The following is a 27,050-nucleotide window of genomic DNA, read 5'->3' on the forward strand; positions in this document are numbered from 1 at the left end:
CCTAGAGGCAATAATAAAATGGTTATTATTATATTTCCTTGTTCATGATAATTGTTTATTGTTCATGCTATAATTGTATTAGCCGGAAACCGTAATACATGTGTGAATACATAGACCACAACATGTCCCTAGTGAGCCTCTAGTTGACTAGCTCGTTGATCAATAGATGGTTGTGGTTTCCTAACCATGGACATTAGATGTCGTCGATAACGAGATCACATCATTAGGAGAATGATGTGATGGACAATACCCAATCCTAAGCATAGCACAAGATCGTGTAGTTCGTTTGCTAGAGCTTTTCTAATGTCAAGTATCATTTCCTTAGACCATGAGATTATGCAACTCCCGGATACCGTAGGAGTGCTTTGGGTGCATCAAACGTCACAACATAACTGGGTGGCTATAAAGGTGCACTACAGGTATCTCCGAAAGTGTTTGTTGGGTTGGCACAAATCGAGACTGGGATTTGTCACTCCGTATGACGGAGAGTATCTCTGGGCCCACTTGGTAATGCATCATCATAATGAGCTCAATGTGACTAAGGAGTTAGCCACGGGATCATTCATTACGGAACGAGTAAAGAGACTTGCGGATAACGAGATTGAACAAGGTATAGGGATACCACCGATCAAATCTCGAGCAAGTAACATACCAATGGACAAAGGGAATTGCATACGAGATTGATTGAATCCCTGACATCGTGGTTCATGTGATGAGATCATCGTGGAACATGTGGGAGCCAATATGGGTATCCAGATCCCGCTATTGGTTATTGGCTGGAGAACGTCTCGGTCATGTCTGTATGGTTCCCGAATGTAACGCCCCGAGACTGACGTTCCAGAAGGCTTCTATATTTTTTGTTATCGTTGTGTGTTCTTATTTGTTTGTTGCATTCATCATCGCATCATCCGCATTGCATCGGCACCTCGTTGCCGTCATTGTTTTTAAAACTTGCATCCGCCCATAGTTGTCGCATCCCCCTTGCTTTTGTTGACCGTTCCGAGTTCAATCGGGTTTTTTTCGATTCCCTCTTGCCTAACCGTTTGACCCTCTCTGCACAGTGCTTACACCCCCTCGCGCATGTCTGAAGCTGCCCTGAACTCGAACCGCTCAGTCGCCACCGTTGGGTCCAGATCATCCCCTAACATCCCTAAAACATCTGCGATCATTTGCTTGGTCTACCTAACCTATTTATCTTGACCGTCCGATTTAATCGGAGGGACCAAAATAACCCATCCGCTAAATAATCAGCCTAAACCCTAGGCTATGCCATCCATTCCCCCTATCCAATCGCCGCCGCCACACTCCACCTCCCACCTCGGGATCTCCTCCCGATCCAAATTCAATCCGACCACCTCCCTTGATTTTCGCCGCTGCCCAATCCACAGCCTCCACTGCCCATCCCGAGCTCCTCTCGATCCAACTCCACCTCACCTGCTGCCTCCTCCCACAGGCCTTCTACCACCTCGCCCGATCTCCTGCTCGTTCGAGCCCCTGTCCAGATGCTCCCGCAATGACCCAGCACCGGCCTCCCGCGCTCAGCCTCCTCACCGGTGCTTCCCCGTCGAAGGTTCCCGGCCAGCAGCGACAGTCACCAGGAACCGCCCGTTCCTCCTTCTCCCTTCGTTTTTCCCCGGGATCTCGCTCTCTCTCGTAATCTCTCATATCTCTCGTTTCTCTTCGCAGGAAAGAAAACCATGGCTGCCCGTCCATGGAGATGGAGTCGCGCCGCCCTGGCCACCTGCCACCTCGGGTCGCCTCTGCTTCGTCCTCGCCGCCCGTTTGTGCTCCGGTGAGCCCTGCTGCTGCTCCCCTTCCCTTGTGTTCTCTCTTTCCTGCCGCATCCCCTCTAAATTCTTCCCCGCCATGGCCTTTGCAGCTGCGCCCCCACCCTGCTCCGTTCGTCGCCGCCTCCGCAAGATCCGGCGAGGCCCTGCGTTGCTAGCCTCCTCCTGCCGGAGTCCCCCGAGCGCCGCCGTGCCACATCGTCCAAGTCCAGCTGCCGCCAGGCCTCTGCATCGCGCCGCTGCCTCCCCTGTTTCTGCTTCGAGCAGGAGAAAACACTCGCAGCACCGCCCGCTCGCGTTGACCGCGCCCCAGCGTGCCTGGGCCACCGCGTCGCCCTTCACCCGCATCAGCCCAGCAGCCTCCAGGCCCAGCGCCCCCCTTCCAGCCTGCCTCTTCCACAACCCGGGCCAAAGGCCTCAAGGGCCCGATGTGAGCAGCTCCCCCGCGCCCTGGGCCAGATCTCAGTTTCGGCCCACATAGTGTTTTTTTCCTGCCTGTGATTTTAGCTATTATCCAGAGTTTACAGATTTACAGAAAAACCCTCAACATCATGCATATAATAACTCCACAACCGTGCATCGGATTAAAATGGTTTAAACATGTAAAATGCTTAGAATTTCATCTAGATTCAGAATATGCTGCTCTCCTCCATGTTTGAAATGTGTAGCTTGCTGTTTGCTATTATTTTGCTTAAATGCCATGCTAAAATGATTTAATTCATAACTAATTAACCGTAACTCGGATTTAAATAAACTATATATGTAAATGGGGTAGAAAAATGCCTAGTTTAACATGGTGCACTTTATTTTGCTGTTTAACAACATTAAAATTGTGTTTAGGGCAGAACAGTAGAAAATTCAAATTACGCATATGGGGATTTTCCGGAATTGTTGTTTGTTATTTCCGGCCTCGTTTAAACTTGCCTAGATAGGTAGTTTTGTTATGCTTCACCTCTTGCCATGCTAACCAACATTTAATATTGTTGAGTACTATAAACGGGAGAGAACAAAATGTATAAATGTGGTGTTTCGTCAAGATGCAACTCGTTTCATATTGAGCTCCACTTAATTTGTAGTATTGTTTGTTGCACTTTGCCATGCCATGCTCATTAAATCGGACATGCATCATACTTGTTTGTGCATCATGCCATGTTTATGTGATGGTTGTTTACCATGTTGTTTCCTTCTTTCCGGTTGCGCTTCTCCTTGATAGTTCCGGTTAAGTTGCGGTTGTGAGGATTCGTTTGACTACATCCGTTTGTCTTCTTCATGGACTCGTTCTTCTTCCTTGAGGGATCTCAGGCAAGATGACCATACCCTCGAAATCACTACTATCTTTTCTTGCTAGTTGCTCGCTCTTTTGCTATGCCGCGATACCTACCACTTGCTATATCATGCCTCCCATATTGCCATGCCAAGCCTCTAACCCACCTTTCCTAGCAAACCGTTGTTTGGCTATGTTACCGCTTTTGCTCAGCCCCTCTTATAGTGTTGTTAGTTGCAGGTGAAGTTGAAGTTTGTTCCATGTTGGAACATGGATATGTTGGGATATCACAATATCTCTTATTTAATTAATGCATCTATATACTTGGTAAAGGGTGGAAGGCTCAGCCTTATGCTTGGTGTTTTGTTCCACTCTTGCCTCCCTAGTTTCCATCTTACCGGTGTTATGTTCCTTGATTTTGCGTTCCTTACACGGTTGGGTGATTTATGGGACCCCCTTGACAGTTCGCTTTGAATAAGACTCCTCCAGCAAGGCCCAACCTTGGTCTTACCATTTGCCACCTAAGCCTTTTTCCCTTGGGTTCTGCAGACTCAAGGGTCATCTTTATTTTAACCCGCCCCCCCCCCCCCCCCCCCCGCCAATGCTCCTCTGAGTGTTGGTCCAAACTAGAGCCCTTTGCAGCGCCACCTCGGGGAAACTTGAGGCCTGGTTTTAGTTGTACGGACTGCTCATCCGGTGTGCCCCGAGAACGAGATATGTGCAGCCCCTATCGGGATTTGTCGGCACATTCGGGCGGCTTTGCTGGTCTTGTTTTACCATTGTCGAAATGTCTTGTAGCCGGGATTCCGAGACTGATCGGGTCTTACCGGTAGAAGGAATATCCTTCATTGACCGTGAGAGCTTATAATGGGCTAAGTTGGGACACCCCTGCAGGGTATTATCTTTCGAAAGCCATGCCCGCGGTTATGAGGCAGATGGGAATTTGTTAATGTCCGGTTGTAGAGAACTTGACACTTGACTTAATTAAAATACATCAACCGTGTGTGTAGCCGTGATGGTCTCTTTTTGGCGGAGTCCGGGAAGTGAACACGGTTCTTGTGTTATGGTTGTGCGTAAGTAGTTTCAAGATCACTTCTTGATCACTTCTAGTTCACGACCGTGCTTTGCTCCTCTTCTCGCTCTCATTTGCGTAAGTTAGCCACCATATATGCTAGTGCTTGCTGCAGCTCCACCTCACTACCCCATCCTTCCTATAAGCTTAAATAGTCTTCATCTCGCGGGTGTGAGATTGCTGAGTTCTTGTGGCTCACAGGTTCTACCAAAATAGTTGAAGGTATCGTCGATCCTAGTGCAGATGATGCAACCGAGCTCAAGTGGGAGCTCGATGAAGATCGTGTTCGTTGTGTTGTTTCTTTTTCCGTTGATCAGTAGTGGAGCCCAGTCGGGGCGATCGGGGATCTAGCATTAGGGGTTGTCTTTCTTTATTTGGTTCCATAGTCGGACCTTGATTGTATTCTGGTTGATGTAATGCTTTATTTATGTATTGTGTGAAGTGGCGATTGTAAGCCAACTCTTTATCCCTTTCTTATTCAGTACATGGGATGTGTAAAGATTACCCCTCTTGCGACATGCCTACTATGCGGTTATGCCTCTAAGTCGTGCTCCGACACGTGGGAGATATAGCCGCATCATGGGCGTTACACCGAACCCGTAGGGTCTACACACTTAAGATTCAGTGACGCTAGAGTTGTTATGGGAAATAGTATGTGGTTACCGAAGGTAGTTCGGAGTCCCGGATGAGATCCCGGACATCACGAGGAGTTCCGGAATGGTCCGGCGATGAAGATCGATACATTGGATGAAGGGTATTGGAGTCCGGAAGTGTTCCGGAGGTACCAAGCTATGGCCAGCATGACCGAAAGGTGTTTCAGGAGCCCTGGCAAGTGTTGGAGGGCCTCATGGGCCAAAGGGGAAGGGGCAAACCAGCCCACTAAGTGTTGGAGCGCCCCCCACACCCTTTCCCATGTTACTTGGGGAGGTGGGGCACCTCCACCTGGCTTGGGAGGCAAGCCTCCACCTGCTTGGCTTGGGGGGCAAGTCTCCCTAGGATTTTCCGTAGGGAGATCCAATCTACCTAGCCGCCGCCCCTAGGGGAAACCCTAGGGCGCCTCCCTCTCTCCCCTTGCCCCTATATATAGTGGAGGGGTGGGAGGGCAGCCGTGACCTCTTCCCTGGCGCAGCCCTCCCTCCTCCTACCTTCTCCTCCTCCTCCTCCTCCATGGTGCTTGGTGAAGCCCTGCCGGAGAACCACGAGCTCCACCACCACCAAGCCGTCGTGCTGACGGAGCTCTCCCTCAACTTCTCCTCTCCCCTTGCTGGATCAAGAAGGAGGAGACGTCCCCAGGCTGTACGTGTGTTGAACGCGGAGGTGCCGTCCGTTCGGCACTTGGATCGGATCTTCCGTGATTTGAATCGCCGCGAGTACGACTCCATCAACCGTGTTCTTGTAACGCTTCCGTTTAGCGATCTTCAGGGGTATGAAGATGCACCCCCTCTCTCTCGTTGCTAGCATCTCCTAGATTGATCTTGGTGACACGTAGGAAAATTTTGAATTATCTATGTTCCCCAACAGTGGCATCAGAGCCAGGTCTATGTGTAGTTTCTATGCACGAGTAGAACACAAGTTGTTGTGGACGTTGATTTTGTCAATTTACTTGTCGTTACTAGTCTTATCTTGATTCAGTGGCATCATGGGATGAAGCGGCCCAGACCGACCTTACACGTATACTTACGTGAGACAGGTTCGACCGACTGACATGCACTAGTTGCATAAGGTGGCTAGCGGGTGTCTGTCTCTCCCACTTTAGTCGGATCGGATTCGATGAAAAGGGTCCTTATGAAGGGTAAATAGAAATTGGCATATCACGTTGTGGTTTTGGCGTAGGTAAGAAACGTTCTTGCTAAGAAACCTATAGCAGCCACGTAAAAAATTTGCAACAACAATTAGAGGACGTCTAACTTGTTTTTGCAGCATATGCCGTGTGATGTGATATGGCCAAAAGGATGTGATGAATGACATTTGTGATGTATGAGATTGATCATGTTCTTGTAATAGGAATCACGACTTGCATGTCGATGAGTATGGCAACCGGCAGGAGCCATAGGAGTTGTCTTAATTTATTTAGGACCTGCGTGTCAACATAAACGTCATGTAATTACTTTACTTTATTGCTAAACCATTAGCCATAGTAATAGAAGTAATAGTTGATGAGACAACTTCATGAAGACAAAATGATGGAGATCATGGTGTCATGCCGGTGACGATGATGATCATGGCGCCCCGAAGATGGAGAACAAAAGGAGCAAAAAAATGATATTGGCCATATCATGTCACTACTTGATTGCATGTGATGTTTATCATGTTTTACATCTTATTTGCTTAGAACGACGGTAGCTTAAATAAGATGATTCCTCGCAATAATTTCAAGAAAGTGTTCCCCCTAACCGTGCACCGTTGCGAAGGTTCGTTGTTTCGAAGCACCACGTGATGATTGGGTGTGATATATTCTAACGTTCGAATACAACGGGTGTAAGCCAGATTTATACACGCAATACACTTAGGTTGACTTGAGGAGCCTAGCATGTACAGACATGGCCTCGGAACACGGAAGACCGAAAGGTTGAACACGAGTCGTATAGAAGATACGATCAACATGAAGATGTTCACCGATGATGACTAGTCCGTCTCACGTGATGATTGGACACGGCCTAGTTGACTCGGATCATGTATCACTTAGATGACTGGAGGGATGTCTGTCTGAGTGGGAGTTCATTACATAATTTGATTAGATGAACTTAATTATCATGAACATAGTCTAAATTGTCTTTGCAAATTATATTGTAGATCAATAGCTCGCGCTTTAGCTCCCTGTTTTAATACATTCCTAGAGAAAGACTAAGTTGAAAGATATTGTGAGCAATTTTGCGGACTAGGGCCGTAGTCTGAGGACTGTCCTCACTGCTATACAGAAGGCTTCTGTCTTTGATGCACCGCTCGGTGTGCCAACCCCTCTAGAGTCATCTGTGGATGTTATTAACATCTAGCAGACACGTTCTGATGACTACTTGATAGTTTAGTGCGCCATGCTTTACGGCCTAGAATCGGGGCTCCAAAGGAGTTTTGAACACCATGGAACATATGAGATGTTCCAAGAGCTGAAATTGGGATTTCAGACTCATGCCCGTGTTGAGAGGTTTGAGATCTCTGACAAGATCTTTGCCTACAAGATGGAGGAGAATAGCTCAGCCAGTGAGCATGTGCTCAGAATGTCTGGGTACTTCAATCGCTTGAATCAAGTGGGAGTTAATCTTCCAGATAAGAGATTGATTGACAAAGTTCTCCAGTCGCTATCACCAAGCTACTAGAACTTCGTGATGAACTATAACATGCAAGGGATGGAGATGATCCCAGAGCAGTTCGCGGTAGGCCGTGGAAGTAGAAATCAAGAAGGATCATCAAGTTTTGATGGTTAACAAGACCACTGGTTTCAGGAAGGGCAAGGGAAAGAAGGGAAACTTCATGAATGGCAAACCAGTTGCCGCTCCAGTGAAGAAACCCAAGAACCCAAACCCGAGACGAAGTGCTTCTATTAGGGGAACGGTCACTGGTAGCGGAACTGCCTCGAATACTTGGTAGATAAGAAGGCTGGCAACTTACACAAAAGTTTTATTTGATATATGTGTTATTGATGTGTACCTTACTAGTACTCCTAGTAGCACATGGGTATTAGACACCGGTTCAGTTGCTAAAATTGGTAACTCGAAACAAAAGCTACGGAATAAACGGAGACTAGCTAAGGGCGAGGTGACGATGTGTGTTGGAAGTATTTCCAAGGTTGATGTGCTCACCATCGCACGCTCCCTCTACCTTCGGGATTAGTGTTTAACCTAGATAAATGTTGTTTGCATTGGTGTCTGCGTTGAGCATGAACATGATTAGATCATGTGTGTTGCAATACGGTTATTCATTTAAGTCAGAGAATAATGGTTATTCTATTTACATGAATAACACCTTCTATGGTCATGCACCCCATGTGAATGGTTTATTGAATCTGGATCGTGGTCATACACATGTTGATAACATTGATGCCAAAAGATGTAGAGTTGATAATGATAGTACCACTTTCTTGTGGCACTGCCGCTTAGGTCATATTGGTGTAAAGCACATGAAGAACCTCCACGCCGATGGACTATTGAAGTCACTTGATTTTGAATCACTTGACACTTGCGAACCATGCCTCGTTGGAAAGATGACTAAAACCCCATTTTTGGAACAATGAAACGGGCAAGTGACTTGTTGGAAACCATACATACTGATGTGTGCGGTCCGATGAGTGTTGACGCGTGCAGTGAATATTGTTATTTTCTCACCTTCACCGATGAATTGAGTAGATATGGGTATATTTACTTAATGAAACATGAGTCTAAAACGTTTGAAAAGTTCAAGCAATTTCAGAGTGAAGTTGAGAATCATCATAACAAGAAGATCAAGTTCCTACGATATGATCAAAGAAAGAGTATCTGAGTTATGAGTTTGGAAATCACTTAAGACAAAGTGGAATCGTTTCACAGTTAGCGCCACCTGGAACACCATAGCGTAATGGTGTGTTCGAACATCGTAATCGCACTTTATTGGATATGGTGCAATCTATGATGTCTCTTACCTACCACTATCGTTTTGGGGTTATGCATTAGCTACAGCTAGATTCACTTTAAATAGGGCACCATCTAAGTCCGCGGAGATGACACCGTATGAACTATGGTTTGGCAAGAAACCTAAGTTGTTGTTTCTTAAGGTTTGGGGCTGCGATGCTTATGATGATAGGCTTCAGCTAGAAAAGCTCGAACCCAAAGCGGACAATTGTGTCTTCATAGAATACCCAAAGAAGACAATTGGTTATACCTTCTACCTCAGATATTAGGGCAAAGTGTTTGTCGCTAAGAACAGGTGCTTTCTCGAGAAAGCGTTTCTCTCGGAAGAATTGAGTGGGAGGAAGATAGAACTTGATGAGGTTGTTGAATCTTTTCAGAGAGTAGCGCAACACAGAAAGATGTTTCTGTGGCACCTACGTCAGTTGAAGAGAAAGCTAATGAAGATGATCATGAAGCTTCAGATCAAGTTACTATCGAACCTCGTAGGAGGACAAGGATGCGTACAACTTCTAAGTAGTAACCCTGTCTTAAAGGTCATGTTGTTGGACAACGACGAACCTACGAGCTGTGGAGAAGCGATGGTGGGCCCGGATACCAACAAATGGCTTGAAGCCATGAAATCCGAGATAGGATCCATGTATGAGAACAAAGTATGGAGTTTGGTGGACTTGCCCGAAGATCGGCAAGCTATAAATGGATCTTTAAGAAGAAGACAGATGCTGATGGTGATGTCACCATTTACGAAGCTCGACTTGTCTCAAAGAAGTTTCCGACAAGTTCAAGGAGTTGACTGTGATGAGACTCTCTCAATTATAGCGATGCTAAAGTCTGTTAGAATTTTTTTAGCAGTTGTTGCATTTTCATTTATGAAATTTGGCAGATGGATGTCAAAACAAAGTTTCCTTGACGGTTTCCGTGAGGAAAGGCTGTATGTGATACAACCAGAATGTTTTGTTGATCCTAAGGATGCTAAAAGGTATGCAAGCTCCAACAATCCTTCTATGGACTGGAGCAAGCATCTCGGAGTTGGAACATACACTTTGATGAGGTGATCAAAGTTTTTGGGTTTATACAAAGTTTGCAAGAAACTTGTATTTACAAGAAAGTGAGTGGGAGCACTACAATATTTCTGATAAGTATATGTGAATGACATATTGTTGATCAGGAAATGATGTAGAATTTCTGGAAAGCATAAAGGGTTGTTCGAATGGAGTTTTTCAAAGGAAGACCTGGGTAAAACTGCTCACATATTGGGCATCAAGATCTATAGACATAGATCAAGACGCCTGATAAGACTTTCACAGAGCACATACCTTGACATGATCTTGAAGGTCTTCAAGATGGATCAGTCAAAGAAGGAGTTCTTGCCTGAGTTGTAAGGTATGAAGTTAAGACTTAAAGCTTGTCCACGGCAGAAGAAAGAGAAAGGACGAAGGTCGTCCCCTATGCCTTAGCCATAGGCTCTATACGATATGCCATGATGTGTACCGCACCTGATATGTGCCTTGCCACGAGTCTGGCAAGGGGGTACAAGAGTGATCCAGGAATGGATCATTAGACAACGGTCAAAATTGTCCTTAGAGTAATAAGGAAATGTTTCTCGGTTATGGAGGTGATAAAGAGTTCGGCGTAAAAGGTTATGTCGATGCAAGCTTTAACACCTATCCGGATGACACTTAGTAGCAAACCGGATATGTATAGTGGAGCAACCATTTGGAATAGCTCCAAGTGTAGCATGATAGCAACATCTACAATATCAAATAGAGATTTGCGAAGAACACACAGATCTGAATGTTGCAGACCCGTTGACTAAAACCTCTCTCGTAAGCATAACATGATCAAACCCTAGAACTCATTGAGTGTTAATCACATTGTGATGTGAACTAGATTATTGACTCTAGTAACTCTTGGGTGTTAATCACATGGCGATGTGACCTAGATTATTGCCTCTAGTAAACTCTTGGGTGTTAGTCACATGGCGATGTGAACTATGAATGTTGATCACATGATGATGTGAACTAGATTATTGACTCTAGTGCAAGTGGGAGGCTGTTGGAAATATTTCCTTGTTCATGATAATTGTATATTGTTCATGCTATAATTGTATTAACCGGAAACCATAATACATGTGTGAATACATAGACCACAACATGTCCCTAGTGAGCCTCTAGTTGACTAGCTCATTGAGCAATAGATGGTTGTGGTTTCCTAACCATGGACATTAGATGTCGTTGATAACGGGATCACATCATTAGGAGAATGATGTGATGGACAAGACCCAATCCTAAGCATAGCACAAGATCGTGTAGTTCGTTTGCTAGAGCTTTTCTAATGTCAAGTATCCTTTCCATAGACCATGAGATTATGCAACTCCTGGATACCGTAGGAGTGCTTTGGGTGCATCAAACGTCACAACGTAACTGGGTGGCTATAAAGGTGCACTACAGGTAGTTATCTCTGAAAGTGTCTGTTGGGTTGGCACAAATCGAGACTGGGATTTGTCACTCCGTATGACGGAGAGGTATCTCTAGGCCCACTCGGTAATGCATCATCATAATGAGCTCAATGTGACTAAGGAGTTAGCCACGGGATCATGCATTCCGGAACGAGTAAAGAGACTTGCTGGTAACGAGATTGAACAAGGTATAGGGATACCACCGATTGAATCTCGGGCAAGTAACATACCAATGGACAAAGGGAATTGCATACGGATTGATTGAATCCCTGACATCGTGGTTCATCCGATGAGATCATCATGGAACATGTGGGAGACAATATGGGTATCCAGATCCCGCTATTGGTTATTGGCCAGAGAACATCTTGGTCATGTTTGCATGGTTCCCGAACCCGTAGGGTCTACACACTTAAGGTTCGGTGATGCTAGACTTGTTATGGGAAATAGTATGTGGTTACTGAAGGTAGTTTGGAGTCCCGGATGAGATCCCGGACATCACGAGGAGTTCCGTAATGGTCCGGCGGTGAAGATCGATATATTGGACGAAGGGTATTGGATTCCGGAAGTGTTCCGGAGGTACCAGGCTATGGCCAGCATCACCGAAAGGTGTTTCGGGAGCCCCGGCAAGTGTTGGAGGGCGTCATGGGCCAAAGGGGAAGGGGAAAACCAGCGCACTAAGGGTTGGTGCGCCCCCCACACCCTTTCCCATGTTACATGGGGAGGTGGGGCGCCTCCACCTGGCTTGGGAGGCAAGCCTCCACCTGCTTGGCATGGGGGGCAAGTCTCCTTACGATTTTCCCTAGGGAGACCCAATCTGCCTAGCCGCCGCCCCCTAGGGGAAACCGTAGGGCGCCTCCCTCTCTCCCCTTGCCCCTATATATAGTGGAGGTGTGGGAGGGCAGCCCTGACCTCTTTCCTGGCGCAGCCCTCCCTCCTCCCACCTTCTCCTCCTCCTCCATGGTGCTTGGCGAAGCCCTGCCGGAGAACCACGAGCTCCACCAGCACCAAGCCGTCGTGCTGACGGAGCTCTCCCTCAACTTCTCCTATCCCCTTGCTGGATCAAGAAGGAGGAGACGTCCCCGGGTTGTACGTGTGTTGAATGCGGAGGTGCTGTCCGTTCAGCACTTGGATCGGATCTTCCGCGATTTCAATCGCCGCGAGTACGACTCCATCAACCGCGTTCTTGTAACGCTTCTGTTTAGCGATCTTCAAGGGTATGAAGATGCACTCCCTCTCTCTCATTGCTAGCATCTCCTAGATTGATCTTGGTGACACGTAGGAAAATTTTGAATTATTACTACGTTCCCCAACAGGGATGGCACATATACATAGAGATTTGACCATTTGAGGTCGGATCGCTACAAGATGGTATCAGAGCACACACTGACTGTAGGACACGACCACTAAGATAAGCCATAGGTCACTCTTCCTACTCATTTCTGACTCCTCTCCATTTTCCACTCTATAGATGGCGGACCCAAGGAACGAGTTTGCACAACCGGATGAAGACACACCTTTTGGACGACACTTGAAGGAAGTCACTATGTACCTGAACATCGGAATACCAAGCTTCACCGGGACCTACACCGCTACTTTACCAGAAGAGGAGCGTTGGATGATTCGAGTTCATGTTCCAGGGAGGACATTCACGTCAGTTACTGAGCCCATAGAGTTTTCCTTTGATGCACCAACCTGGAGTCTAGGAAAGGGCATGGCAGCCCACATCGCCATGGGACACATCGGCAAAGTCTACCACAAGGATCTTAAGGACACTATCTACCAGATATGTGGGCGCCGAGATGAGCAATGGGAGATGATCAGCACCAGGAGGGACATGTCCATTGCAGCTTTCATCCAGGAGTTAAACCAGCACATTCGCCGCCAGGAGAACCAAATGTGCGCCAGCATGTTAGATCTGAAGAAGGTGATGACCAGGAACATGGAGCTTGAAGAGGAACTCAAGTCTACACACGACGGATATGAGGAAATTGCAATACTAGTGGAGAAGAATGATGACCTGACAAGGAAGCTAGGAGTATTCATGGGAGACCCCGCGCTAGGAGGAGATGACGACCCTCCCGAGGACCTACGTTCTGAAGACTACACCATCATCGACGATACTGACTCCAACCCCGACAGTAGTGATGATGATTATGAAGACGAAGCTGGAGCAGATATCATGGAGTCTTCCACCGATCAAAATTTCTGGTAGACCACCATATGACCACTAGTATTTCCCCATGTATATAGTAATAGTCCGAGCATTGTAACGATAGTTAGATCGATTGTATTCCCTTGTTTTGATTGAGTGATGTGATATGAATGTGTTTGTCTCATGTGCATATGGGTAGTGATTTTCTCCTTAGACCTCATCTATTCTAACCTCTCCCCTCTAAACCCATCAGATGCCTCCGAGACGTGACACCAGATTTGCCTTCCCACCGGAGCTCAGTCAGTTGATCCAACAGCAGAATGCCTTGATGCAGTTGCTAGTCCAGAACCAAGGCAACAACAACAACAACAACCCACCGCCACCACCTCAAGTTGACAACTTAGCCCGTTTTATGAGGTTGAATCCACCGGTGTTTTCCAGTAGCCCCGAGCCGATTGTAGCTGATTACTGGCTCGGCAAGATTGGAAGGGAGTTTACCACCGCAGGTTCCACAGATGCTGAGAAGGTGCGCTTTGCCACACATCAACTGGATGGACCCGCAGCCTCATGGTGGGAGAATTACACTACCACTTTCCCCGGCTAATGTCACTTGGGATCAGTTTCAGCAAGCATACTGCACAACACATGTCTCAACTAGAGCTATGAGCATGAAGAAGCTTGAGTTTCGCAACTTACGCCAAGGGAACCGCACTGTGGCTCAGTACATGGATGAGTTTAGCAAGTTATCACATTATGCCCCTAATGATGTGGCCACAGATGCCGCGAAGCAGGAGAAGTTTATGGAACGGTTGAATGATGAGATAAGTATGCGGTTAATGGTGGCAACCTTTAATAACTACCCGGAGTTGGTAGACAAGGCTCTTATGATTGAAGGGAAGCAGCAGCAGATAGATAGCTGCAAGAGGAAGTATGGACAAGGGAGGTACAATTCAGGAGCTCAGCAGAAGCCTCGTTTTACCCCAAACTCGGGAGGATATACCCATAACCATGGAGGCCACACTCACAATGGAGGAAGTTCGCATAACCACAGTGGCCCCAAGAATGGAAATGGGAATGGAGCGAACAACAATCAGAACCGTTCTAACCCAGCCACACCCGCCAAGAAGGACCTAAGTCACATTACTTGTTTCAAGTGCGGGAAGACTGGACACTATGCCACTGAGTGTTCTGAAGCGAAGAATGGAAATGGCAATGGAAGCTCTGGGAAGAAGCCCAATCCCTTCACCAGAGGTCAGGTGAACCACATCAACGTGGAGGAGGTTGAAGAACAGCCAGACGCAGTTATCGGTAAGTTTTTGGTTAAGTCATTTACCGTTATTGTTCTTTTTGATACTGGTGCATTGCATTCATACATATCAAGGGGATTTGTGGACAAGTTTAAGTTGCCAACCTTAGCCCTTAGGTCACCCATGTTAGTAAGCTCACTAGGAGCAAACTATATGGCCAACCGATGGTGCGGTCGGATACCCTTAACCATTGGTAGCCATGTTTTTCCCTCAGACCTAATAACTTTGGAGTCACATGGATTGGATATTATACTAGGCATGGATTGGCTATCTAAGTACGAAGGAAACATTGACTGTGCTAGTAAGTCGATACTTCTCACCACCCTGGAGGGAAAGAGGATCAAGTATGTATACAGGCATGCGCCAAGAAGGACTCAAGTAAATTCTCTCTCGGGAGTTGTTCAGGAGGAAGTGCCTATAGTGAAAGATTACCCGTATGTATTTCGAGAGTAACTACCAGGCATGCCGTCGGATCGAGACATTTAGTTTTTGATAGAGCTGTTGCCAGGCACCGGACCTATATCGAAGAGACCATACCGGATGCCCGCAAATGATGTGGAGGAGATTAAGAAGTAGATTAAGGATTTATTGGAGAAAGCTTATATTCGACGAAGTTCATCACCGTGGGGAGCCCCAGTGCTTTTGGTTCAGAAGAAGGATGGATCTTTGAGAATGGTTGTTGATTATCATGCGCTGAATGAAGTGACGATCAAGAATAAGTACCCACTGCCAATGATCAATGATTTGTTCGACCAGCTACAAGGAGCTAAAGTATTTTCCAAGATTGATCTGTGATCAAGATACCACCAGCTGAAGATCCGCGAACAGGATGTACCTAAGACAACTTTCACCACAAGGTATGGGCTGTATGAGTACACAGTTATGTCATTTGGATTGACTAACGCCCCAGCCTATTTCATAAGAATGATGAATAAAGTGTTTATGGAGTTCTTGGATAAGTTTGCTATGGTGTTCATTGATGATATTTTGGTATACTTAAAGAATGAAGAGGCGCACAAGGAGCATTTTCATTTAGTTCTCAAGAAGCTCAGGGAACATCAGTTGTATGCCAAGTTCAGCAAATGTGAGTTTTGGTTGAAGGAAGTCGGATTTCTTGGACATGTTATATCAGGAGAAGGTATAGCAGTAGGCCCTACCAAGGTTCAGTCTGTCACTGAGTCACCCACCTCAGTTGGAGAGATCCGCTTTTTTCTTGGACTCGCAGGATATTATCGGAGATTCATTGAGAATTTTCCAAGATTGCGAAGCCCATGACGGAGTTATTGAAGAAGGACACCAATTTCAAATGGACAGAAGAATGTGAGGCCAGTTTTCAGGAGTTGAAGAAATGTTTTGGTTATAGCCCCAGTGCTGATTCTTGCGGATATATGCAAGGACTTCCAAGTGTATTGCGACGCTTCTCGCTTAGGACTTGGAGGTGTACTTATGCAAGACGGAAGAGTTGTATCTTATGCCTCATGTGATCTTTGACCGCATGAGTTGAATTATGCCACGCATGAGTTGGAGTTAGCAGCCATAGTGCATGCACTCAAGATCTGGAGACATTTTCTTATTGGGAACCGTTGCGATCTGTACACGGATCATAAGAGTTTGTAGTACATTTTTACTCAGAAGGAGCTGAATCTCAGGCAGAGGAGATGGTTGAAGCTTATAAAAGATTATGATATGAAGCTGCATTATCATCCAGGAAAGGCAAATGTCGTAGCAGAGGCTTTGAGCCGGAAGAGTTATGTCAATACCCTCGTAACAGGAGGATTACCAAAGGAGTTAGCCGAGGAGCTCAGGGAACTTCATTTGGAGATTGTTCCCAGAGGTTTTGTTGCAGCGATGGAAGTTCAGTCTACATTGTTGGGAAAGATTCGTGAAGCTCGGAAGGATGACAAAGAGATTGCTGAGATAAAAGAGTGGATGAGCAAAGGTAAAGCCAAGGGTTTTCGTAAGGATGAGGACGACACCTTATGGTTTGAGGACTGGGTATATGTGCCCAATAATGCAGAGATCAGGAAGTTAATACTTCAGGAGGCTCATGACTCACCATACTCAATTCACCTTGGAAACACCAAGATGTATTTGGATTTGAAGGAGCATTTATGGTGGACTTGTTTGAAGAAAGATATTGCCAAGTATGTAGCCGTATGTGATGTATGTCAGAGAGTGAAGGCAGAACATCAGAAGCCGGCAGGATTACTGCAGCCTATGCCGATACCCGAATGGAAGTGGGATAAGCTTCGCATGGATTACATTACCGGATTTCCTAGGACCCAATCGGGATATGATTCTATCTGGGTAGCAGTTGATCGCTTGACCAAAGTGGCTCACTTTATCCCAGTGAAAACCACCTATACAAGTGCGAAGTTGGCCAAGATATATATGACCAGGATCGTATGTCTGCATGGAGTTCCAAGGACCATCGTATCAGATAGAGGAACACAGTTCACTTCAAAGTTTTGGAATCAGTTGCACCAGACTTTGGGTACCAGGCTAGAGTTCAGTATAGCTTTTCATCCGCAGACAGATGGACAGACTGAGAGAGTCAATCACATTCTGGAGGACATGTTGAGAGCTTGTGCGCTAGATTATGGATCTAGTTGGGATGATAATTTGCCTTGCGTGGAGTTCTCATACAACCACAGTTATCAAGCCAGTTTGAAGATGGTACCTTTCGAAGCTTTGTACGGGAGAAGATGCAGGACACCGTTAATGTGGGATGAAGTTGGAGAACATCAGTTGTTTGGACCATATTTGATGAAGGAGTCCGAAGAGAAGGTTAAATTGATTCGCGAAATACTAAAGGTAGCTCAGTCCAGGCATAAGAGTTATGCAGACTCAAAACACAAGGAGGTAGTCTATGAAATCGGATACAGAGTATATCTTCGTTTATCACCGCTTTGAGGTGTTAAACGATTTGGAGTCAAGGGAAAGTTATCCCCAAGATTTGTAGGACCATACCGAGTGTTGGAGCGTATGGGAGAAGTGGCCTACAAGTTGGAGTTACCGCAAGGATTGTCAGGAGTTCATGATGTGTTTCACGTTTCCCAGTTGAAGAAGTGCCATGCAGAGATGGCCCATATTTCCCTGAGAGGTACAGTGCCCCTGGAAGCAATTCAGTTGGATAGTGACCTAACCTATGACGAGAAGCCTGTCAAGATTCTCGAATTTGCCAGTCGAGTTACGTGCAGTAAGGTTATCAAGTTTTGCAAAGTTTAGTGGAGCCACCATACCTAGGATGAAGCCACCTGGGAACGAGAGGAAGATCTACGGAAAGACCACCCACACCTATTTTCTAGCCAACCCGAATCTCGAGGGTGAGATTCATCTTACGGGGGGTTGGTTTCTAACATCCCAATTTTCAATTTGGATGTTATACATAGGTCATCATATGCATATCATATTTTATTTGAATTTTGTTTCCGATCCTAGAAATTCTAAGCAACTCAAGGACCCATGGAGAGAGTTGGAGATTTCGTTTATTTTTGTATTTGAATTGTCTCAAATATTGAAAAGAGGATCATTTTGGTTTTATAATTTTTCTCTCCGAAATATTTCCAATATTAAAATAAATGAGAGGAGATAAAATGACTTCTCCAAAATAAAAGAAATACTGGAGAAAAATATTAAAATCAAATAAATATTTTATTTGGGTTTTATTCGATATTTTATTTGAATTAGAAAAATATGCATTTTTCAAAATTGCATTATTACGCCAGAAAAATGTTCACTTTGTTCTAAATATTTTATTTAGATGGCCCCTCCCCCAAGCAGCTGCCGCCCCCTCCCCCTTAAATACCGAAACCCGCCGCCTCCTCCCCTCGTCCCACACGACCACCACCGCTCGCTGCCGCCGTAGCCGCCGCCCCACGCTGCCTGCTGCTGCCGCTACTGCGCTCCGCGCTGCCTGCCGCCGCCGCCCACGCGCCGCTGCCGCCGCGTCGTCGCCTCGCCTCGCCACCCGCTGACCAGCGCCGCCGCCGCTGTTTGGATCCCGCACCGCCGCCGCCGGTTTTCGCCGCGAACCGGTAAAAACCGCAAGCCGACGTCCTTTTTTTAAAAACACTAGATCTGTTTTTTTATTAGATCGAGTTTTCTCGGTTTTTTTCGATTAGTTTTAGTTTACGAACGTTTGTTCGTTTAGTTCTTATAATGAACGAATCCCTTCGTTTTTCTCTGTTAGCGGACGCTCGCGCCGTAGTCTTTTTCTTTTTCTTTTATTTTTTCGCCAGGGACCTATCCGCGATTACTTTTATCGCAGATTAGCACTTGATCTTCAAACCCTTGCAACTTTTTAACCATTCGTCCAAATCCAGTGAAAGCGGCGCCAAAATCTTCATCTCGAACCCCTCTTTCCAGTTAATCAACTTGAACATGGTTTTGACAATTTAAAATTTGGTTTCAAGCAGATTTGAATTCGAAGTTCTTTTCACCGTAGTTTGAGTTTCGTAGCTCTGATTCGATTGATTCTTGTTGCACATCAAAGCTCTTCAGTTGGGTTTTCAGTTTGGACTTTATTATCTGGGTTTTACCCTTGCATCTATGCTTGAGTGCTTATGTATGCTATTGTTTGTTTGCGATAGAATTCCTGGAGTGCGAAGTGTGCTACTACGAGTCTTTAGGGTTTGCAGATCGTCGGCAAGGCAAGTAACACTTTGATCATACCCATTATTACCCAGTTTTTATGCATTAGTTTCAATCCTCAAACATTGCATGGTTAGGATCTGATTAACATGTGGGTTTGGGAAGTAGTTGATGAGGTAGAACCTATTGTCCTTTATTCAAACCTTGGGAGTTACTTCTACGTTATGCTTATATTGCTATGCTATGCTTGTAGACGTGGTTTGGTTTGAGTGAGTGATGACGGATGTAAGATTGTTAATTAATGTTTACCTTAAGGTGGCTACTTTAATACACATCTGGGTGGATTGGTTGCGGGCACCTGGAGAATCCACTGTTGTCCTAGGATATCCTGGAGTACCTGTGTGATCATCCTATGGTTTGCCACCCAGGCTCAAAGGGATCATAAGAGTATTCATGCTAGAAAGTTCCGTGTGCAGCCAAAAGCCATTATGGGCTCTGGCATAGTTGAGTATGTTGCATGACCTCTTCCAGTCGTAGGCTAGCAGATGTAGGGGATGTAGGTGGTACTGTCTACCAGGGTTAGAGTTAATGCTTCTGAAAGACTGTGTCTCGGTCATCCGTTTCTCAAACACCATTTATTGCGAGAAATCCAACGGAGGAGATTGAGTCTTGTGGGGAAAAGTGCGCAAACCTCTGCAGAGTGTACAAACTAATCATGGTTAGCCGTGTCCCCGGTTATGGACATCTTGAGTATCTGGTGCTTGAATTATTGGTTTGATCTCATCACTCTAAATTAATTTGTTGGGTTATAAATACTGCTTAATTGGGATTGAGTTGGAGGAATATTCTCACTGTTTATCAACTACCATGATAGTTCAACAAATTATATTCCTTTGTTGTAGGGAAAAATTGGCTTTTCACGAAACAATATTAACCATAGAGTCTCCACCAGCCATATATGCATGTAGTGTTAGCATTTATTCCGTTCATTGCTCTACTATGTTACTTTGCCAGCATATTCCATGTGCTGACCCATTTCGGGCTGCAACATATCATGTTGCAGACTTTTCAGACGAAGAGTGAGGTGCGCTAGGTCGTTGTCGTGCACTCAGCTATGTCGTTGGAGTTGGTGGACTCATTTATCTTTGATGCTTCTGCAGTTATCTTATTTAGATGGCCTTAAGCCATATTATTGTAATAAGTTCTCTTTTGAGACATTCGATGTAATAAGTGTGTGGTTGCACCCTGTTATAAATCCTTCAAGTACTATGTGTGTCAGCATTACCGATCCAGGGACGACACATATACACAAAGATTTGACCGTCTGAGGTCGGATCGCTACAAGACACATGGCGGTTGATACTGCTGTTGCGGATGATGATTAGATTGCTTTTGTCGTATTTGCCTGTCAGAAGACGTTCTTTTATCTATTATGTGAAATTGTGTTTGCTATGACAACTGAAACCTGATGAACGTGTTGTTTAGTATTTTGCTGTGAGAACTTCACTTGTTATGTATGTTGATTTGTGTTTGAGGATTGTATGACGACTAAAACATGATAACATTGTTGTTTAGTTGTACTCATATTTGACTGTGAAACTTGAATTTGATGACATAGTTTGCTATTGGACTGCAATTTGCTCGACATCTTTGAATGGGAACAAAGCTGACCCGACTGGGCCTCTGCTAATTTATTTATTTATTACCAAAAGGGCCTCTGCTATTTATTTATGCATGAGCAAAAGGGGAAACCCCTCGATTTCCGTTAATAGAAACCATTAGATGTTCACAACACTATGCCTATCCTTCTACATAGGTTTCATTCATTACTAGTTTCAGCAAAGTGCTCATGTCATAGCCAGTGAATACATCACGAGTGCTACATACATTGCAAATAAAGAGACAATCATCCTATAGAGCACATCAATTTTACCCATTATTTTCACAAGCTCTTTCATCTCCTCATTGCTGTCAAGGCCATTTAGCAGCTGTTGCTTGGCCATGATCAGAGGAACTACATCTTTAACCTTCTGCTCTGCATCTTCCTCTTCTGTCGTACCTTCAGTTACTTGTCCAACACCCCAACCTGCTGGTATTGGGATTCCTCGACTAACCAAATAATCGGCTTAGTTGCATTCCCCCACATCAGCAACTTCCTAGAAATACAAATCACATGAATCTTCCCTTTTCTGCACGAATCAAATTGGAAGATCATCAACCAAACTATTAAAAATAATCAACTGAAAGCGGCAGAACAACACTTAAACATATTATTACCCCATGATTCGGGCATTTGTAGAAGACTCGGCCAGGGTTAAGGATTGTGGTTGAGACGCGACGGATGACTCTGCGTGATTTGCAGCAGTGGCACCATACCAACGGCAGTGGGTTGCGATGAGCAACCGGCTGTGGTGCGTGTGCCGGCGGGGGTGTGATGAGACCCACATGCGATGGTACGGGTGGCGACTTGGTGCATATCTGGTTGTTGCCTGCTGAAGAGCAGGTGGACGAGCAGCCAGCGGACATGGTTGCTGCGGCCAGTGCTTCTGATGCTAGGTAGAGCAAGTAGAGAAGAGGAGAAGAGAATGTTGGATATGTCAGTTTCATTACTTGCAGAGTAGCATAGCACCATATATAGTCATAGTCTAGGTTTGGATTCGAACCAGCTACTGGAGCACGTCTCTCTTTTTTCTAAAACTCATCAACGCCTCTTTACTGGTACACTAGCTTATTCTGTACGCCTTCTCAAGTCTTTGATTTTCTTTCTTTTTTTGCGAGGAAGGAAGGAGGACAAAATTGAGAGTTCCTGGGACTCGAACCCAAGGCCTCTCGGTTAAAAACCAAGGGTGCTATTCACTTATGTGGCAAACGCTCCATGGGAGGAGGACGGCAGACGAACGCATTTTCTTCGCAGTTTTAGTTGAGATGCAAGATCGAACGGTCGCCTTTTCAGGAATGTTATCAGGCGAATGAGCCTAGTTTTTCTTTTCTTCCTATATATAAAAAAGTATGCCACACTACAGGAAACAGTTAATTTGCCGTCAGGAGGTGTCTTTGCCGTCAGCTTTTCATCCGGCAGACGGCAAAGAAAGGGTTTACCGTCATTAGCAGACGACAAAGAAAAACTGACGGTAAAATAGACTTTGCCGTCTGCAAAAAAAAAAACACAGACGGCAAATCGGTCACTTTGCCGTTTGCAAAGCAAAACACAGACGGCGAAGATCTTTGCCATCTGCATTTTTTTGTTACAAACGACAAAGAGCATGTTTTGCCATCTATAATATAAAGCACAGATGGCAAAGATATTCCAGACAGCAAAATATGCTCTTTGCCGTCTGTAATAGAAAACACAGACGGCAAAGAAGAAACACACCTCGCGGATTGATCTCCTGGATCGATGAGGTGGCACGATCCTTACCACTCGCTGTCTTCCGCATCTCTCGCATGCCCCCACGTCCTCTCGCTCTCCCCATGTTCTCTTTCCCTGTTCACCCACCGACGCAACCAGACGGCCCCACCCACCTCGCCCGTCCTCTCACCCACGACAGCCACAAATCCCACCGAGAGGCCCACGCCCGTGCTCCCCTCGAGAGGCCAGGCGACCAGTGTGGCACGTCAACCGCCGCCGCCAGAGACGGGCGGCTCCTCATATGCGTGCTGAAAGTGCAACTATCCCTAGGTGGTTTTGGTAATTCATAACAACATATCGCTCATTGAGCTAATGCTATTCCAAGATGACTATTTCAGGAAAGCTCAAAGATTGGCATGGCATGGATGTGAAAGTGGAACCCTCAAAATGCTAAGGACAAACGATTGGCTCAAGCTCAAAAGCTCAAGACTCTTCTTTTCATATTTTAGTGATCGAAGATCACATTGAGTCTTTAGGAAAAGCCAATACTATCAAGGAGGGATGAGGTGTTCCTTAATCAGCCTCTTGCTTCATGTGCTTAGTGATATGCTCCAAAACCCTCAACTACTTTCCCATATCCACATATGACCTAAACCCTAAGCCAAACTCGGTCCTACCGATTCTTCCTATCCGGCGCCGCCGAGTTTCACTTGTCTTAAGCCACTGCCAAACCCTAGCAAATCGGTTCTACCGATAGGGATCTCGGTCTCACCGAGATGGGATTGCAAACTCTCTGTTTCCCTTTCGTAACTTTTCGGTCTCATCGAAAGAGCGAATCGGTCCCACCGAGATTGCAATGTAAATTCAGTGTTTCCTTTTTGTAACTTTTCGGTCTCACCAAAAGAGCAAATCGGTCCCACCGAGTTTGCCTAACCAACTCTCTGGTTAGCTAATTACCAAATTCGGTCTCATCGAGTTTGTGTAATCGGTCTCACTGAGATTACGTTATGCCCAAACCCTAACCATATCGGTCCTGCCGAGTTGCATGTCAGTCCCACCGAAAATCTCTAACGGTCACTAGGTTTACATTTTCGGTCTGACTGAGTTTGTTGATTCTGTCCCACCGAGATTGGAAAACTGTGTGTAACGGTTGGATTTTGTGTGGAGGCTATATATACCCCTCCACCTCCTCTTCATTCGTGGAGAGAGCTATCAGAACTCATACACAATTCCTACTCATATGTTCTGAGAGAGAACCACCTACTCATGTGTTGAGACCAAGATATTCCATTCCTACCATACGAATCTTGATCTCTAGCCTTCCCAAGTTGCTTTCCACTCAAATCTTCTTTCCACAAAATCCAAATCCTATGAGAGAGAGTTGAGTGTTGTGGAGACTATCATTTGAAGCACAAGAGCAAGGAGTTCATTACCTACACACCATTTGTTACTTCTTGGAGAGTGGTGTCTCCTAGATTGGCTAGGTGTCACTTGGGAGCCTCCGACAAGATTGTGGAGTTGAACCAAGGAGTTTGTAAGGGCAAGGAGATCGCCTACTTCGTGAAGATCTACCGCTAGTGAGGCAAGTCCTGTGTGGGCGATGGCCATGGTGGGATAGACAAGGTTGCTTCTTCGTGGACCCTTTGTGGGTGGTTGCTTCTTCGTGGACCCTTTGTGGGTGGAGCCCTTTGTGGACTCGCGCAACCGTCATCCTTTGTGGGTGGAGCCCTTTGTGGACTCGCGCAACCGTTACCCTTTGTGGGTTGAAGTCTCCATCAACGTGGATGTAGGATAGCACCACCTATCCGAACCACGGGAAAAACATCCGTGTCTCCAATTGCGTTTGATTTCTCCAAACCCTTCCCTTTACATTCTTGCAAGTTGCATGCTTTACTTTCCGCTGCCAATATACTCTTTGCATGCTTGCTTGAATTGTGTGATGATTGCTTGACTTGTCCTACAATAGCTAAAATCTGCCAAGAACTAAAATTGGGAAAAGGTTAAGTTTTTATTTGGTCAAGTAGTCTAATCACCCCCCCTCTAGACATACTTTCGATCCTACAAGTGGTATCAGAGCCTTGGTCTCCATTTGCTTTGATCTCCATAGCTTTTGGTGGTCATAGCCTTGGTTTCACAACCTAGGAGAGTATGGCGTCTAGCAAGGGAAATTATCACCGTAGAGGTCCTTACTTTGATGGTACTAATTTTGCTAGTTGGAAGCATAAAATGAAAATGCATATTCTTGGACATAACCCCGCCGTTTGGGCTATTGTGTGTGTTGGTTTGCAAGGTGACTTCTTTGATGGGAAAGAACCAAACCGTGAAGCTACCGCGGATGAGTTGAAGATGTTGCAATACAATGCTCAAGCTTGTGATATTCTCTTCAACGGATTGTGCCCCGAAGAATTCAACAAAATCAGCCGTCTTGAGAATGCAAAGGAAATTTGGGACACTTTGATTGATATGCACGAAGGTACCGACTCCGTCAAGGAATCCAAGTTGGATGTGCTTCAAAGTCAACTTGACAAGTTCAAAATGAAGGATGGTGAAGGTGTCGCTGAAATGTACTCTAGGCTTGCTCTCATCACAAATGAGATGGCCGGCTTAGGAAGTGAAGAGATGACCGATAGATTCATCATCAAGAAGATTCTAAGAGCCTTGGACGGAAAATATGATACCGTGTGCACATTGATCCAAATGATGCCCAATTACAAAGATCTCAAGCCAACGGAGGTGATTGGACGAATTGTTGCTCATGAGATGTCACTTAAGGATAAAGAGGAACTTCACAACAAATCAAGTGGTGCCTACAAAGCCTCGTGTGAAGCCCCTACATCATCAAGTGAGAAACAAGACTTCAATGAAGAATTGAGCTTAATGGTGAAGAACTTCAACAAGTTCTACAAGAGTAGAAGCAAAGATAGAAGCTTCAAGTCAAGGTCCTACAATGAGAAAAGATCTTATAGTCGAGAGCGAAACTGCTACAGTTGTGGAAGACCCGGACACTATTCCAATGAGTGTACGGCTCCCTACAAGAGAAGAGAAGATTCTCCAAAAAGAAGAAGCAAAGAATCACCACCAAGAGAGAGAAGGAGTAGAGATGATCGCTATGAACGAAGAAACTCACGGAGAAGCAAGGATTCGGAAAGGAAGGAAAAATCATCAAGGAGCTACACAAGACGAAGACATCAAGCTCATGTTGGTGAATGGGTATCCGGCTCCGACTCCGACAGCCACTCCGAGAGAAGTTATCATTCCGACTCCGAAGATACTCAAGATGAAGGTGTTGCCGGTCTAGCACTTGTGTCAACCAACTCCTACGACAAATTTGACTCACCAAATGAAGGAATTGGAAGATGCTTCATGGCCAAAGGTCCTAAGGTAACACACCCCGAGTATGTTGATTTCAATAGTGATGAAGATGACTTGTTAGGTGATGATTTGCTTGTTGACAACTCTAGTGATGAATACTATGATGAAACGTCAATTAATCATGCTAATCAAGATAAAACGAATGACAATGATAAGGAGAAGATTGAGGCTCTAACTAAAGAACTAAACACTCTTAAGTTAGCTCATGAAACTATCTTCGAAGATCATCGAGAACTTTTAAGAGCTCTTGAGAAATTACGCTTTGAAAAGCTCAATCTTGAGCAAGAGCATGAGTTCTTAAAAGCAATCAATGATGATGTCTGCAAGAAAAGTTCTTCTCACATTGCCAAGCGTTTACTCTTATCCACTTACATGCCTCAAGTCAAGTCTAATAACAAGAACAAGAAAGATTCTTCCTCTAGTAGTAACAATGATCATGCTAAAAATCCAATATTGTTGCTTCTAGTAGTTCTCTTGATTCCACTAATGATTCTCTTAGCCAAGTTACACTTGAGCAAGAAAATAGCTTATTGAAGGGAATTATAGAGAAAGGAGTGTACAAAAGCCTTGCCGGGAGTAAGAAATTCGAGGAAATTGTGCGCAAGCAAGGAATGCACCGGAAGAATCAAGGTGTTGGTTTTGAACGAAAGTTCAATGCCAATGGAGTTGAGTGGGAAGAAGATCAATACCCCAAGACAAAGTTTGTTCCTCAACAAGAGAAGTATGATACTTCCTTCAAGGGGACACAAGCTCAAGATGATCTTCCACCACAAGACTACAAGCAAAAAGGCAAGGACAAGCTTCAAGAGGAAATTGATGCATTTGAAGAAGCTCCTAAGACCTTACTCAAGTGGATTCCCAAGACTACTTCAAGTTCCACTTCATCAAGTACGACTACAAATCCAAGGATTCCCATCAAGATGGTGTGGATCCAAAAGAAGAAGAACTAGAGAGTTCTTGAGGGTGACTCCGCCAACATACTTCACTCTTATCATTTTGGCAAGAACAAGTGCAATCAACTTCCACATCTTGCACTAGTTCAAGGAGTCACAAACCCTCTTGTTGGTAAGACAAGGGACAAGGTAACCTAAATGTTTT

At 45.3% G+C, this 27,050-nt stretch overlaps 1 protein-coding gene across 1 annotated transcript; it reads left to right on the top strand.

The window, feature by feature from the left end:
• The first annotated feature begins 1,266 nt into the window (after positions 1–1,266).
• Positions 1,267–3,433, top strand: LOC147991562 (uncharacterized). The gene is made up of 3 exons (XM_087538725.1): positions 1,267–1,792; positions 1,880–2,217; positions 3,001–3,433. Exons 1-3 carry the CDS (start codon positions 1,267–1,269, stop codon positions 3,133–3,135), a joined length of 999 nt encoding a protein of 332 aa, XP_087394851.1. The 3' UTR covers positions 3,136–3,433.
• The last annotated feature ends 23,617 nt before the right edge of the window (positions 3,434–27,050 follow it).

The sequence above is a fragment of the Triticum urartu genome, chromosome 1A (genome assembly GCF_056163025.1).
Source record: "Triticum urartu cultivar PI428250 chromosome 1A, HENAU_Tu73, whole genome shotgun sequence".
In the NCBI taxonomy this organism is placed as follows: Eukaryota; Viridiplantae; Streptophyta; class Magnoliopsida; order Poales; family Poaceae; genus Triticum; species Triticum urartu.

Bases quoted from the DNA above. Each gene is read 5' to 3' on its own strand.
- LOC147991562 (XM_087538725.1), top strand. From the start codon at position 1,267: ATGCCATCCATTCCCCCTATCCAATCGCCGCCGCCACACTCCACCTCC. The intron at 1,793-1,879 runs GTGAGCCCTGCT...TGGCCTTTGCAG, and splicing joins CGCCGCCCGTTTGTGCTCCG to CTGCGCCCCCACCCTGCTCC. The intron at 2,218-3,000 runs GTGAGCAGCTCC...TCTCCTTGATAG, and splicing joins AAAGGCCTCAAGGGCCCGAT to TTCCGGTTAAGTTGCGGTTG.